A 17,108-nucleotide genomic window follows, 5' to 3' on the forward strand; every position below is an offset into this window, starting at 1 on the left:
ACAAGAATGTAGAAATCATTGGGTTGCTTGTGCTACGTCCATAAGGAAACGGCGATAGTGATCTCATTCACATCAGACTGGGTTCTGAGCGGAGTCTAGTGGTTGGAGCTGTTGCTTTGCCAATGGAAAGTGCTGGATTAGAGTCTGACTCCTGCTGTAGCACCCTTGATCAAGGTACTTTTTGTGAAAGAATACAACAAGAATATTATGCTGTTTAAATGCATAAACTGTCATATAAAATTGATTAAGCTACCCCTGGGCCAATAAATGAATTGAAATAAAGGATGTAGGTTTAGAATGCATTCAACAACCAACCTCTGGCTATTTTAGTTCGTAGCATTTACTGCTAGTGTTTAATGTGGATCAGCTGACCCCAAATCAACTGCCAAGGGAATCTTAAAAATTGGAGCAAATGCCTAATCAGGCCAAGTTTTGAACCTGATGTAACATTGTGCATTGCACACTGACAGCGAAGCAGGTTTTCTTTGCTAGTGACCCCCCTTATAGCACTATCATGTGGAACAGAAACATAGAGATGCTGAGTATATTTGGTTCATTCAATGCATCAGTCACAATCTGTATTTATTTTAAGCATTAGTTTGAAGCATGCATAACTTTCTGTAATACATAGCCAGTTTTGATTTTTGAAATTCCTCATTTACTTAAGAGGGATTATGATATTAAGAATTTTAAAATAATTTTATAATACTTTTGTACAAATTATAGACAAGCCAGATGACCTCCTCCATTCCATCCATCCATTTTCCTGACTGCTTGTCCTTCTAGGGTCGCGGTGACAATAGGGAGTGCAGAGAAGCCCAGACGTCCCTGTCCCTTGCAACTTTCTCCAGCTAAACCCAGGGGATCCCCAGTAGCTCACAGGTCAACTGGGAGATGTAATCTCTCCAGCAGGTCCTGGGCCGACCTCGGGACTTTGTCCCAGTTGGCAGTGCCTCGTATACCTCCAAAGGGAGGCACCCAGGGGGCATCCTTACCAGATGCCCAAACCAGCTCAACTTGCTCCTCTCAATGCAGAAGAGTAGCAGTTGTACTCTGAGTTCTTCCCAGATGGCTGAACTCCTCACTCTGTCACGGAGAGCAAGTCTCACTACCATGCGGAGAAAACTTATTCCAGCCGCTTGTATCTGTGATCTTATTCTTTCGGTCATTTCCCAGAGTACGTGACCATAGGTGAGGGTAGGGACGTAGACCGACCGGTAAATATAGAGCTTTGCCTTACGGTTCACCACTACAGTGCGGTACAGCGACCGCATTACTTCTGCCGCTGCTCCCAGTCTGCAGCCGATCTTAGGTTCCCTTCTCCCCTCACTCGTGAACAAGACCCCAATATACTTAAACTCCTCCACCTGGGACAAATTCTCTCCCCTTACCTGTAGGGGGCATGCCATCCTTTTCCATGAGAGAACCATGGACTCAGACTTGGAGGTGCTGATCCTCATACCAGTCGCTTCACACTCTGCTGCAAACCGTTCCAGTGTGTGCTGGAGGCATCCATGTGATGGTGCCAAAAGGACAACATCATCTGCAGAGACATCACCTTCCAGCCCCCACATAGAATGCCTTCTTGACCTTGGCTGTGCCTTGATATCCTGTCCATGAAAACCACAAAAGGGGACAAGGCACAACCTTGGCGGAGTCCAACTCCACAATGAGCAGCCTTGATTTAATGGCGAGTATGCAGACTTAGCTCTCCCTCCGTGTATAGAGACCAAATGGCCCAGAGTAGTGGCCCCGGCACCCCATTCTCCCAAAGCACCTCCCAAAGAATTTAAGGAACACGGTCATACGCCTTCTGCAAGTCAACAAAATATGTATAATGGATTAGCAAACTTTCATGCCTCCTCAATTATTTGTGAGAGGTTGAAAAGCTGGTCCACTGTTCCACGGCCAGGATGGAATCTGCATTGTTCCTCTTAAATCCAAGGTTCAAATATCGACCGGAGCCTCCTTTCCAGCACCCTGGCATAGACTTTCCCAGGGTGGCTGAGGAGTGTGATACCCCGATAGTTGGCAGACACTCTCCAGTCCGCTTTCTTAAAGATAGGGACCACCACCCCAGTTTGCCAGTCCAAAGGCACTGTCCCTGAGGTCCATACAACACTACAGAGGTGTGTCAGCCATGACAGCCTCAGAGCATCCAGGGCCTTAAGCAGTTATGGGCGAATCTCATCCGCCACTGTGGAGCTTTCCAACTACCTCAGTGACTTCCACCAAGGAAATGGACTCCGATACCCTGAAAGCCTCTGGCCCTGACTTGTAAGAGAGGCATATCTCTCAGGTTTAGGAGTTCCTCAAAGTGCTCCTTCCACCTCCCGACAATGTCCTCATTTGAGGTCAGAGTTTCTCCACCTTTCCTCAGCACAGCTTGAGCGAAGCTCCTCTGACCCCTCCTGAGCTGCCTATTGGTTCTCCAGAACCTCTTTGAGGCCAACTGAAAGTCTTTTTCCATGACCTCCCCAAACTCCTCCCATACTCTAGAATTTGGTTCTGCAACTGCAGCCACTGCAACGTTTTTTGCCTGCCAGTACCTATGTATCTGCTTAGCCAGGAGTCCCCAAATGCCTCCTTCTTCAGCCTGACAGCTTCCCTCACCACTGGTGTCTACCAGTGGGTTCTTGGGTTGCCACCGTGGCTGGTACCCACAAGCTTTTGGCCACAGCTGCGCTTGGCTCCTTCCACAATGTAAGTTTTCAACAGGGTCCATTCAGACTCCATGTCCTCTACCTCCTCCGGGACCTGGGAGAAGTTCTCACGGATGACCTTCTTGCCAATACAAAAAAGACCTGGGGCCATTCTTTTCCCGTTTGTGACCTGTTACAAATTATTATGGGCATAGTATGAGATTGAGAGTGAGCTTTATTTTAAATTACTCAATCACAGCTACATTTTTTCGTTTAAAAAAAAAAAAATTAGAGCAATGCTTCTGAAACAACTGAACTGTCGCTACCGTTCCTCATGCTTAAGAATACTGTACTGTAGCGCCTATAAGTTGCATAAGATCCGCCTACATCAGAGAGAGAACCAATCAATAAGCAGCAAAAAAAAATCGGTCAGCATGACAGCCAATCGCATGTCGAGCTCTGTTTTGCCTGAAACGAGTGCTGATGTGCATGTGGAATGGTAGGGCAGGGATTTTACTTCCGGGTCAGCCTTTGTGATGCAGCAGTTCTAGTGTTGAACGTCTCGTTTAGAAAACAGAGAGAGCGTGAGAGTGGAGCCCGGAGGTCCGTGGCTGGGGACGACGGTCGAGCGATGTGGAAATAAGCCAGCGGCGGCGCTTTTTAGTGCCCACGAAGGTTTCGTCCGATTCCGCACGCACGGGATAATCGAAAAAACAGCTTGCGTAAGTGGACAAGTAGTATTGTGTGGATGTCGGTCTCGGTGGCAAGACGACCAGCTCACACTGCCAATATTTATAGCTGGCTAGCCGAGTTAGCTGGGGACGTCATCGCAGAGACTGCCCATAAAACACAAAGAAATGAACAAAGACGAAAGGAAGGCAAAAAAAGCAAACATGCGGGTTCGCAGGCGGGGATCCCCGGCGGACTCGCGGTACCGAATTAGTGTCGGTGCCGCTGTTTCCTTTCGCACTCACACTCACTGAGACTCAGACTGGTGACACAGAGTGGCTGATGCGCGCGCGAGAGTTGGCGCTGCGCTTCGTTGGAATCACATAGAGACCGAGAGAAAAGGTCGAGGACGAGCTGCACGTGTCTCTGCACTCGAGCAGAAATGAGCTCCCTAAAGGCACGTTGCAGCCGATGATAAGTCAGCGGGGTTCTCTACAGATGTGCATGTTTAGTGCTGCTGCTCTGCTGCTGTGTGTTTCTGGCTCGAGGTGTGTAGCACACGGCGGCGTGTCATGTGGACAGCTGCTCAGTCAGGGTCTCTGACATGGGCTGCGTTTTTGTCCTTGGGTCTCTCTGTGCTGTTGGTGATGTGCTGAGATTTATTGCACTGATGCTGATGATGTAGTGTGACGTATATATAGGCGTTGTGTGATGCTGATGATGCGGTGTGTGATGTTATAGATAGTGTTGCTTGCACCGGCGTCAAGTGTTTGGTGATGATTGGTGCGTATATTGAAGTATTGAAGTGCTGTTATCTGATGATGGTGATGTTGTGGTGGTGAGCTGCTTATGGTTTGTTTAGTGACTGGTGCATGTAAAGCCCCTCCCCTTTTCCCAGTGACCACAGCAGTTGGTAACAAAGAAAAGAGAAGTCAGGGCTGGGTCACGCTAACGCTCGCTGCGTTGTCGGGTTTTAGGGTTTAGGGGTCAGATCTTGGCACCACGGGCAAAGTGGAATATGTGGCTTTAGAAGAGCAGGGAGATGTTCACCGTGTCCATGGGTCAGGTGGTGGTTCGGGAAGGTGTCGCCGCAGCAGCCGAGTGACCGAGTAGAGGGCAGAGTTCAAACCTGGTCAGTGGGGAGCTGTGGACTGCATTGGGCATGCGCTGGTCCCGCTGGATTTACAGGATCTCCTTTGTTTCAGGAATACACCAGTAACGTTGACACAGAGGCACTGTTGGGTGCAGAATTAAAGCACTGCTGCAGATAGACTTTAAATCATTTTAACAGCTTTTATCTTCTGCTGCTGGTGCTTTTCTAGTGTCTACTGATGTCATATCCAAATAAATGAATGAGGATAAACTCCAAACTACTGTTCATTATGAAAGTGAGGTGAATGAGTGTATGGAACATGGTATCATATATTAATGGGTCACGAGGTCAGCCCTGGTGCAGATATAGAATGCTTGCATCTTTAAAATTATGCAGTATTAGTCACCATTAAAGTGAAAATTAAGCAACTGTATATGGGTGACATTGTCATGTAAAAGTATTTATTATATTTTGAAAAATATTCCACATCCTGAATCACAGGAATTTTGGCAGAAAAATGAAATCCATCCCAAGTTCAGCGTAGTGCTTAAGGACACAGTGGTGTAGCCTGAAAATGTATCTTTGAGCAAAGCACTTACTTTGTTCTGCACCTTTAAAATATGTCTTAATATTAGTTTTTTAATGAAAGTATCAAACAAGATATTATTTTTATTATTAACATTTCCTCTGTGGTTCTGCTTCATCTCCCGGGTCATTAACCTGCAGTCAGCTGCCCAAATGGAAAAAGGGGGTCAAACAATGTGACTCTTTGTTTATGTGGGTATTTGTTGTATAACCCTAACCCTTTTTAACAAGTTTTCACTGTAAATGGCTACTGCACAAGGTGATTTAGCCACTTTTTTTTGACACATGGGTAGTTTGGCAGCTCTCTACAACTGTGTAGCTCTATATATAGCAACAGGTGGTGCAACTGTCAGTGTCATAGCCTTGCTGTTGGAAGGTCATAGGTTCGAATCCTCCACTCCTGTGGAGCGCCTTTGATCAAAAGCACTTCCACTAAATTGATGCGGTAATACCCTGGTGTATAAATTGTGAAGTTGACTGTGTAACACTTTAATTCACCTTGTACAAAGGCATCAGCTTTATAAATAAGTAATAATAATTACCAACAATTGCATGCAGGCTCACACTTTTGTAACACCTAACATGTATTGAGTTGCTTACTGTGTAAACATGCACATGTTTTACGTTGCCAGAAGTGTGCCTTAAATTCTCACATTGCACACATAACATGGTCCCCACATTGGCGCATTCAGATTAGTGTAACTCACCTGTCCACTGATTCTTGGACTGTTCTGCAGCACTGAAACGCAGGTGTGCACCACTGCGCGCACACTGTTATGGTAACTCACAGTTTTGCACTTATGTTATCACCGGGACAGATCAGCATCAGGGAAACGGCTGCAGCCCGATGTGGCGAGTCTGTGTAAATGAGGTACAGGAGTGGTTTGTGTCGGCTCCGACAGCCACCTTGTTTACACAGCCTGCAACGATACCGCGTGCAGGATTCCTGGAAGCAGTGTAAATCAAAGTCCTGTGGTCGCCTGTTTTCCTGTCCTCCACTTTGCCAATAGAAGCTTGTTTCTCAGCCGTAAAGAAACAATATAACTTAATTACTTAAAGCGATGTGGTTGGGCCTCGATTCACCAGCAAAACAGCACGATTAGAATGGCCTAATATCATGTAGTGTTTATGAACACAATGTGCCTCATGTGCATGTGACTAAACAGAGCCATACTGTGGGCTGCTCTCACACTTCCATTTTTAGTATGTTTGCGTCATTTATTTAATTTCAGATATGGAGTGCAGCGAACCAACCCATCGCAGAGTGACTTTTCAGCTTGACAGAATTATTTCACCTGTAGCTGAGTACATGTGAGTAAATACTGTGTAGCAGAACTCTTATTTGTGCATGTTTTATCAAAAAAGAGCTGGATGAAGGAAATTATTTTATCAAGTCTGTTGAACAAGGGCAACATTAATTAAACTGAAGCCTGGCAGCAGGTGGCGTTGTGGTTAGGACTGCCGCATTGTAATCTGAAGGTTCTCGGTTCAAATTCCTTCTGCAGTTCTCAATCAAGGTACTTACCCTCAATTGATTGCAGCAATAACACCCTGTTGTGTAAGTGATGAAATCATGATAAAGTTGATTATCTAACACTGTAAGTCACCTTGAATAAAGATGACTTAAGATAAATAAAGGTTAGTAATAATAAAGAGGCCCACATCTGCATTCTCTTTTGGTGAGTGAAGAACTGGCTTGACTTTCCTTCTGAGAACAGTGTTTCTCTGTCGCGCTTGGTCCAGCATCTGGCCTGTCATATTTCTTTGTTTTCAGGATTAGAAGCTGTATCGATGTGTTAAGGAAGTGAAGAACAGTGCTGCAGATTGCAGATGGCTGTGTGTATGGCCTTCAGATGTGCGATGGGGAATAATTAGGATTTAATTTGTTGCCCGGTGGACTGAACAACTGAAGTCAACATTTAAAAAAAAAAAAAAAAACATTGTTGTGCTAATAACAGCATTATAGACCAAATTGTTATACATGTTTAATATATTAATCAAGTTATCCTTTGGAGGGGGTGGTGACACGGTGGGTTTGGCCGATCCCCGCTCTGGGGTTCAAGCCCTGCTTGGGGTGCCTTTGCTACGGACTGGCATCCCATCCTGGGAGTGCCCCCTACCCCTTTGGCCTTGCTTCCTGTGTTGCTGGGTAGGCTCTGGCTCACCTTGACCCCACTTGGGACAAGCGGTTCTTCACAATGACAAGTTACCCTTCGGTTGAAATGGTAACAGTTTTATCATTTGTTTTAGACATGTTTTAATATCTTTATTGTGCTTGTCCCACATTACTGGATATTTTTCATGCTATTAAATGGCTAATTAGAATTCGTTAATAAAATCCATCATTTGTTAGTTAATAAGCATACTGCAGTTTGTTTTTTCTTAAGCGTGTGTGAGAGAGAGAGAGCTAAAGGACGATGTCGGTTAAAGTGTTAGCCTGCGTCTTCTAGCGTATGCATACAGCTTGACTGTGGTCAGTGTTGCGAAATCAGTTGAGTGTGAACATACTTTGTGTGTGTCTGTGTGTTTGTGGATGGGTTTGTTACCCTTGCTGTGACTGTGTTCCACATCTGTCTGTCTGTCTCAAGCGGTGTGCAGCCCTCTCCCCACCTTCAGGAAGTGCTGCTTCCACAGGATTGATGGATGAGAAGTGAAAGAGCTAGGAGCCAGTCGTGTGTGTGTGTGTGTGTGTGTGTGTGTGTGTGTGTGTGTGTGGATACACTTAAGTGTGAAAGATTACACATTGATGCATCAGGACATTAAAACCTACAACAATACAGAGATCTGCTGGTGATGGCTGGGTTTGCACCTTCCGTGGTGTTAAACACCCAGTTTTACAGTCAATTTACCCTCTACCCCTTGTTGTGAATGATATACTTCATTACCATTTTATAGTCTCCTTAATGCTTGAGAATGATTTTCATACTTTTGTTATATGTCTCAATTTTATGTTGTTCTTCAAGGGCTATACATGTTTGCAAAAATATGTAGTAGTGTCCAAAAGACATTTTAATGATGAGAATAAGGTGTAAAAGGACTTTACACTCCTGTAATTATGACAGTAGTGTGACTTAAGGCAGTAGGGCACACACACATGCTTGGCAGTGAGCTCCTCTGTGTTCCTGCTGTCATTCTGCCATCTGTATTACTGACATAAATTTTTTTGAGTTTAAACCCTTGTGAAGTGCAGTGGATGAGTGGTGATCGGATGACCTGGAACCTGTTGTATGGTTGCCTGTTAACTGTAGGTGTGATTAGATAGATAGACCGTATTGAGTATGACAGATGTGTATACTGGTGTTGCTACACTTCTTATCTCCTGGTGGCCTGGCTGGTCCCAGGAGGAAGTAGCAAAACACACTGATGCTTTTTTGACTTTGGTCTGCTTTATTGATGCGTAGAGCTGCTTGTTGCACATGTTTGCCGATGCGTAATTGAACATTATCTTGACAGGTCTCTGCAAGGCTTTTGCAGTAAGGGGGGGGGGAGAGAATCGCAAGTCCCTTTTTGAGGAACAAAGCAATGTGCCAACACAACATCTCTCATGCATCTGCAATTAGAATATAGTAGCAATCATAAATTTAATGAATGATCCAGGTTATAGTCCTGGAAGCAATTAGAACATTTTTCTTGTATGCAGTCATAGTTCACAATGGAGGGTGGCAGCTGGTTAAAACATGGTTGTGTGCAGAATGTATGAAGTTACATTAAGGCTTCTGCATAACTGTGATTCCATGCTTATGGAAACTGATATACTTGCAGCTGTGTTTATGATTTATTTGTTCCCTTATTGAGTTCTCTGCCATAGATCACTTAATATTAAGATCATACAGTGTTTACTGTGGCGCCTCTCCAGTACTGTTCTTACTGAAAAACATTGTTGCAGTTTAGCTTTGGTCTGGCTTAAATTAAGGACATTATTAAGGAAATCCAAAGTGATGTTTCCTGCCTACTTGTAGGATGAGTAAATGCAGTTTATGATTTTTACTACTATGTTGCTTTAACAGTTTTTATGTTAAGATATGGGTTGTTTTGGGAATCACTCGATCTGCACTCAGTGGTTTCTGATGGCATCTAAGATCCAAATGAGGCTGCAAACTGGAGATTTTTAATAAGATGAACTGAACAGTGCATCATTGATTCCATGAGGGGAAAAAACGATCCTTGTTAATTAACAGACTTGTCTGGATCCCCTAAATACTATGCCATGTTTTTGCTTGTCACCAGTGTCCATTTTCACATGCAGTGAGTTGTAGCAATACGGGGTCTTGCCATGTTCATCTATATGACGAAGAAGAGCAAACAGTTCAGTTCTCTTGGAAAATGGGTACCTGAAAAATGCAGAATGTTTCGGTAATAATACAGTAATATAAAGAAGTTGTGGTGTGAAACAAAGATGTAAAGGTTCAGCGAGGTCCAGTATAGAACAAACACTAATGGAATAAAGGGAAGAGCTCGTCCAAGAATGGTGTGGGATGAGTTAAAGATTTGTTCAGGACCAGTAAACACCCTCGAGTTCGCTTTCGTTTGGCCGAACAGCTAGAAGTTGTTTGTAGCAAAGCGGTTGAAGTAGGAGAAGCATGTTACCAATGGAGTTGTCTGCATTCATGAGTCCAGGGTGCAATCGTGCACAGTTGCTCCTTCGGTGCCCAGATCAGCAGATGGTGGTGGAAGTGAGGTGCCCTGTGCCACTTGCCCGCCCTCAGCATGGCAAGGCCAGTTGGTGGGGGCGGAACGGAAGTCCAGGGCAAGGGAGGAGGAAGACTGCAGCTGACTTCATCGCATTGATGCGTTAGAACACGGGTCACGGTGGGACGCGTGCAGGGCAGCAAGCTGCACGCAGACAAGACAGATTCAGGGCATCTGTTTGTGTTGGAATGGTCCGGTGGAGGTACAGGTGGCTGCATGGGAGGTCTTCTGAAACATGGCTGTGTGTGTGTGTGTGTGTGTGTGTGTGTGTGTGGAGAGATCGGCTGTGTGCTCAAAGATATAGGCTTAGATAATATTCCACATATAACTGTATAGAACCCCTTTTTTGTGTTTATCAAATGATAAGAACATGCTGTTTTTTTCCTCTTAGCTGCATTAATTAGCTGCTTTTATTGGAGACTAAGGTTCAATGGGCTTTTGGATGAAGGAGCTCATGGAGCAGCTCTGGGTGTTTTGATAGCCCCCAGGACATGGCGTGGCTCTCCTGCGGGCCTTTCACAACGACAAGGAGAACGACTTCCAACTCTTCTCTAGCAGTGCGCTCGCACCCGCAACCAGGCTGTCCCACCTGCTCATCAGCCTGATGGGCCTGAACTCAGTCCCACCCTGGCCCCGGGTGTTTCAACACCACTTCATGCTGTCAGCGTGTGTGTGTGTGCGTGTGCGCGTGCGCGCGCATTGTTTGCCTCTTAGTAATGAAAAAACACCCATCTCTCAGTTTTTTAAAGTGCATTTATAAACAGTAAGCCTTCGCCCAAAGTCACTCAGAAGCGTTATGTAATCCTACAGATCTGGGTCACACTTTGTAACAGTTTTCGGTGAAGTACAAACTGTCAGACCTTCACTGGGTCACTTTGCAGTTTTTTTCCATTGTGCTCTAAGATTCTTTTGATGGGAAACGGATTATGTCATATGTGTACAGATTTAGCGGCTTGGCTGTTGCACCATTCCTCACCGCGGTGGGTTGTATTGCTGGGACACTTGCATCTCCTGGCCGGTTCCAGCGGCGACGGTTAAGTGTCGTCATTTTCTCAGCACTGTTCCCCTCCGTGCTCCCGCAAGCTGTCTCCAGCTCCTTCAATCCTCTCTGAAGGTGGCATTGCACTTTTCTCAGAGATCATTTTGCAAGCTCCGTTTCTACACTTGACTGTTCAGAAATCGGACCATGTTCATTTTGAGCACGTAACCTAATGAGTGCTCTTGTGGACCTTCCTGACCTGATTTTTAAAAGGAATACTGTGAATTTTTCTTCTTAATCCTGCCACGAAAAACATGCAGAACAAGTTGCCCTTTTCTACAAAATTTTATTGTATTATTTATGTAAGATTTTTCTGCTAGCGTGTATGTTTCGAATTGTATAAATGTAATAAACGGCAGAGGAAACAGTGCTTTAATGAGGTTAGTCTGCAGTAACTGTTCCCCAAAGTGTTTTAGAAGTGAGTTGCTGCTGTGGATTTTCCATGGGAGATGGATTTTGCTGATGGTGTTTGTGAGTTGAAAGTAGAGCCAGGTATTGTGATCAGGCCCTATTTGTGTGTGTGTGTGTGCGCGCTGTGCTTGGATGGGCATCTCAAGGGGTCTGCCTGGTGTCCTGATTCCTGCATGGCCGCCTTTCCTCCCACAGGAGCGCCTGGCATGCTGTTTACGTGCGCACTTGGGGCCTGAGGGGCTGAGGACGGTGGTGGAGCGCGCACCCAGCCATGGGGAACACGGCCACCAAGTTCCGCAAGGCGCTTATCAATGGGGACGAGAGCCTGGCTTGCCAGCTGTACGAGAGCAACCCACAGTTCAAGGAGTCCCTAGACCCCAACGCCTCCTACGGGGAGCCGTACCAGCACAACACACCGCTGCATTACGCCTCCAAGCACGCCATGACGAGGCTGCTCAGGTCAGTGACCTTGTCATCTGTGCTTGCGTGTTTCCACCAGCTAGCGTATGTGTGTTTTATTGTTTCTCATCATGACTGCATGTCTGTCTGCCTTTTTTGTTTCTAAGGCTCGTAAGAGCTGTGAGCATCAGAAGGCGCAGTGGTTAGATGTGACCAAGAAGGTCCCCCGTTGAAATTTTTTTTAAAATGCTTTAAATTTGTATTTATGGTGCAAGACATGCTTAGTCACTACGCCTGACTGAGTTAAGAGGATGAATGTCATGAGGGTTGCTGTTGACTAACCAGGAGATTTGCAGTAATTTTTTTATTTTTTTTTTTTGGCATCTGCTGATGGACGCTCCATGTCGTGTCGAGCTGGTCTGACCGGTGGTGCCTGATCTGCTGAGACTCTGCTCTGGCTCAGTCCATGCTTTATGGCCTCATGCTAAACAGACAATCATGGGTCCCTGTCCCGCCATTTCCAACTGACGGCACTGACGAATGGCTCAGCATTGCAGCTACTGCGACCCTGAATGCCCTAAGAGCTGTTTCCCGCTTCTTTCAGTTCCAGGCTGTTTTGTGATGAGATACACCTCCAGCTCTGGACTGCACATTTGGTCAGGTTCTAATTCCTGTTTTAATTTGTATGGGCAACTTGGGTATGGTGTGTCGTCATACGCACAGACATGCACGTACACAAATGCACAGCAGTGCAATCCAGTGTTGAGCCCTTATTGAACTAATAGAAGTAATGAAGTCCAGTTGCTTGAGATCATTTTCACCATTTTAAAAATGTGGCTGAGTGGGTGTGCTGTGGCATGAATGTAGAAGCAAATCAAATAAGGAGAAAAGAAGGATCTAATTAATGAGTCCACATGTACATCTGTGAAACCACTTCTTGGGGGATTCAGACTTCAGCACGTGGCTTTCCTTGAGTGTTGGACAATCTCCTCCGTTCCATGGCTGCTATTTTAAGATGGATAGAAAGGCTATTCTTCTAGAAATCTTTAGAAGTGTCAGACATGTGATTTCCTGGCTGATACATAACTTGTCATTTGCATACCACAGCCCTGTTATTCACAGCCCTCCATATGTACCTGTGTTTAAAGGGTTAATTGTTATTTTTTGCTGTTATTTTACTTCAATAGCAAGCTGTTTCCATGGAGATACTGTGCAATGCTGAGGGTGCCGGTTACCCTGTCGCGTAGAGGGCTTTGTCACTGACAGCGATTTATTTGCCATTTGGTTTCTACAAGATGGATTCTTGGAAGAAGAGAAAGGGAGCCTTGTGGATAAAGGTTTTCTCAAACACCTCCTCATAGGGAGTTCAGAATAAGAGGCTTCATGACTGTATGGACCCCCTCGTGGAGCTGGTCTTGATGCTGCTATTTGTTGAGGTTTCCCCAGCACAGCTTTTTTTTTCCATGTCTGTTTCTTTTGCCAAGTAAACCACTTGGTCTGAGGTTACTAGGATGATTTGTGAATCCATAGGGTTAAAAGGGCTTAAATTCCCACTAAAGGACAGCACATCTTAAATGGCTTCATTGAGCATCCATTACACACATACACCACCGACAAGCAGTCTGTCCCTGCTTTTCTAGAAGTCCCCTGAAGGCCTCTTGGAGTGAGAAAATGGCTTCTCAATTGGGTGAGACTTACAGACAAATGGAAACACACACACACACACACACTTTCAGAACTGCTTGTCCCATACGGGGTCACGGGGAACCGGAGCCTACCCGGCAACACAGGGCGTAAGGCCGGAGGGGGAGGGGACACACCCAGGACGGGACGCCAGTCCGTCACAAGGCACCCCAAGCGGGACTCGAACCCCAGACCCACCGGAGAGCAGGACTGTGGTCCAACCCACTGCGCCACCGCACCCCCTACAAATGGAAACCTAAAGCATAAAAAGTACTCTCTGAGATCACGTATATATAGAGAAATGTTGCTCAGTTCAGGATTTTAAGGACATTTTAGAACGAAACAACAAAGGTCAATCTCAAAGATAGAGTGCGGTTAAACTGCACTTAGAGTGCAATTTGTCTTAATTTTATACCAGTCAGTTGTGCATTTTTATTTCAGTCTGCTATAGTACAGCTGTACCAGTTCATTCTTTTTCTGACTCCATCTGTGGTCTTGGTTTCATTCTGGTAAAGCACGTTCTAAAGGGTGCAGCAGAATGGGAATCTGAATGGGATCGAAACCCACGCTTTCGTGGATCTGCGTCACCAACCCACTTGAAGGAGACACTCTGATGAGGCGCGCTGCTGCTCCCAGCCAGCTTCTCGCCACACCAGTGACGCGATCAAAAAGATATTAATCAGCGTCTCACCGAATACTGAGAACCGCAGCTTTCGTGTTGGTCTTTGAATACATGAGAGCAAGATTTACCAGCGGAATCGGTGGCTTTTTGATCACTTGCTAAAGAAACGGGCACATTTGAAATGTAGAAATTGGCCCGTTGAACTACCTGTTGCATGCTTTCAAAGGACCATCGGAGTCAAGTGTTTACATTTCCGAAGGGCTTCTTCACGAGAACCTGCTGTGGGCGGAGTGCAGGAGATATGCAGTTGGCTGTCTCGGTCACTGGGAGACAGGATGTGCCAGTGTTTAGCTGATGAGCTCCTCTGGCTGTCCACACCTGGCCTCTACCGGCTTGCTCTTTCCTCCTGCCTGGCCCCAGGCTCAATCTTGGGCATAAATGACTTCCTGTCGGAACGCATTGATCTTCTGATCGGTAAAACATTTCTGCCAGTAGTGTTCTGGATGTGGAATGCAGGCAGGGGGGAGCCAACTTATTCATCAGAACATGCAAACATTCCTTAATAATTTGCACTCAGCCCTTGACATTAGGCCTTCGCGTGGGATAGTTGTGTTGACGTCACCTGCAGACATTTTGATGGGTCTGTGTAATAAATAAATAAATGGAACTCTTTATGGACTGTGGGTAAAATATATCTTCAGCTGCCCAAGTAAGATGTGCTGAGGGGTGGACCCTGAGGGAAATCTTTTGTCTTAACCCTGAGCAGGGTATGGGTACAAAGAGCTGTCAACAAGACAAGACGTCGCAGACCAGCAACAGCCCCACCTCTTCACACAGATTAGGAGGAGATGATATGAAAACCCTCATTCTTCTTAGACTGTGGTTGCATACACACCTTCAGAGTCCAAGGATGATGAATGGATGTATTAGTACTGCTCCTGCAGTACATGTTTTTGGATACAGTTTAAAGATCAGAAATTGCAATTTCAGCATGTTGTGAAAAAAGCTAAACCAGCACTGGGAAAGGTTCTATGTACATGTAGTGTATATTTATATTTTATGTATATATAAATTATGTTTTGAGCTTGAAAGCTCTGTCAATCCTATTCCGCAGATTAAGTGCTTAATGTCCAAGTGCTTGGAGCGCAGAGCTTTGCCAGGCTGTGCCTTCTGTGCTCCTCCTCGGTATCTTGGCCTCTCTGTCCTCCTCCTCCTCACCCATTCCAGCACCACTGTGGTCTACATTCTGTACATCATCTCTCTCAATCTCTCTCAAGCTGAGAGCATCCTGCCTGAAACGTAGAACAGGACACAGTGCTTCTCCAACACTATTTGACAGTGTTGCATGGAACAAATCCTCTTCAAACTGTCACTTTAGCATCATTCTGTGTGCTGAAACCCCACCCGATTTGACATGTTCCAGGCACCATGTGCAGAAAGTGCTTCTTCAGAGTTTGTAACCTTCTGCCACAGCACTCATGCACATTGTCCTGTGGGCTAATTTCCCATGGATGATATTTTCCCCTTTCCTGACCCCAGTTAGCTGTAATCATTAAGATACTGTAATAAAATTACTAGAAAGATCAAATTAAGTTAAACCGCCCTTAAAATGATTCTTAAAAATGGAGTTTCCCTGCCATGTTTAAATATTAATATCTCCACAGCTATACAGTCCACAGACACCACTGCAGGCTTAAATTGAATTAGACACCCAGGGATATGCAAATCAAGCATTAAAAGTAAATATTTTCACAGTTTTGGTTATTGAACAGTTTGAGTAAATCTGATTCAGTTCCTCCGGAGGGGGAGACTGTTCCACGATTAAAAGGGCTAAAAATATATGATCTGTCTTGTGGTTCTTTAGCCAGCTGCATATAGTTCTTGCCTTTTGAGAACAGCCTGGATTTGAGAGGTTTTGTTTTGACGGTGCCGACAACGTCGCTGTGTTTCTCGTTCCACATTCATCCACTGAGACTGAAACCTTTGTGATTCTCACTGTTTACAGGTTCCCAATTCCATGATCGCCTCTTGGTGAAGAATCTGGGAGAAAAATAAACACTTCCCCCTGATGTGATCATGGCCAAAAGCTCTGAAACATCTTGCGCTGCACTGTTGTATTTGTAACGTGTATGTGTTGTGTACAAATACGGCTATATGTTTTTATTATGCTGCTCTTAATAGCTTTGTATTTAATTCTTAAGATTCTCGGGAATTTGAAGCTTGGTCATATGTGCAGTGACCTGTATTTTATTATTGTGCATGACTGTTTTAGTGAGTGTCTTTGAAGAAACGGATATGTGGTTTGCTGCAGCACTGAATACTGTCCTTGGGCTTGTATGGGGTTATTCTATAAGTAGGACAGCAGGTAATATTGTGATTAAGGATGGCACAATGGAGCAGCAGGTAGCACTGGGTCCTGGACTGTGGGTGGAGGTGTAGGTTCGAATCTGGCTCAGTCTGTGCAAGTCTACATGTTTTCCTGGTGCTAACATGGATTTCCTCCCATAGTCTAAAAACATTTTTCAGATCTCTGGCACTGACACGTGTGTTGCGTTAGTCTGTTGTATGAATGATTGTAGGTAATTTACTATAGTACACTTAGCGCTGGAATAAGCTGTCAGTTAAAAGCATTTGTGCTCTGATTTAGGGGTGAGCATCTGCTGAAGAGTTCCTTTGGCTGAAAGTATCTGCCAGGTAAAACTGTAAGTCACTTTTTGTGATGGTGTCGCTAAGCAACAGGATATTATGGTTTGATAGGAGAACATGATTTTGTGGCAGTGAAGGACCAACAGCAGATCTTTATTAAAAAAAAAAAAAAAAAAAAAAAAGAAATCAATCCATCTGCTGAGTGATATATTTTGAAATTATCTGTAATGAACTCCAAATTCCCTTAAAATTGAGCAATCGTAGTAAGTTCCATTTTTTTTAAATTGTCCATATTTTAAACGTGTTGTCTCATTTCATATTTTAATTTTCACCTTTAAGCTCCTGAAAGAAAGGACCAAGAGTGAAATGCAATTTTTTTTTTTTTTTTTTTTTTTTTTTTTTGCAAAGCCTCAGTTTTCCTTCCCTATAACTTTGTCTTCAGTTCTTTATATATATTTGGGTTTTAAGTCTCTGATCCCTCTCTGCTGGGACCAGTAGCCTCCGGGTGCTGTTGGAAGAGCTCCTGTAAGTGTCTGTCACTTTACATGCTGAGTTCTGAGCCTCACCTTGCGCTCATGGTCGTCTGTGTCCCTCACACAGTCTTTACAGGTAGTACTACACTCCCAGCCA

At 44.8% G+C, this 17,108-nt stretch overlaps 1 protein-coding gene across 4 annotated transcripts in view; it reads left to right on the forward strand.

Annotated features, from left to right (window-relative positions):
- Positions 1 to 3,175: 3,175 nt before the first annotated feature.
- LOC108933411 (ankyrin repeat and IBR domain-containing protein 1-like) overlaps positions 3,176 to 17,108 on the forward strand; it is a 43,465-nt gene continuing 29,532 nt past the window's right edge. For 2 of the 4 annotated variants that reach the window (XM_029248227.1, XM_029248229.1), the window contains exons 1-2: positions 3,176 to 3,364; positions 11,324 to 11,587. In XM_029248227.1, coding sequence (XP_029104060.1) covers positions 11,400 to 11,587 — 188 coding nt within the window. In that variant the 5' untranslated portion in view covers positions 3,176 to 3,364; positions 11,324 to 11,399. Of the gene's footprint in view, positions 3,365 to 6,221; positions 6,301 to 11,323; positions 11,588 to 17,108 lie in introns of all 4 variants that reach the window. The other 2 variants (XM_029248228.1, XM_029248230.1) reach the window with 2 other exon arrangements.

Source organism: Scleropages formosus, chromosome 23, assembly GCF_900964775.1.
Source record: "Scleropages formosus chromosome 23, fSclFor1.1, whole genome shotgun sequence".
NCBI lineage: Eukaryota > Metazoa > Chordata > Actinopteri > Osteoglossiformes > Osteoglossidae > Scleropages > Scleropages formosus.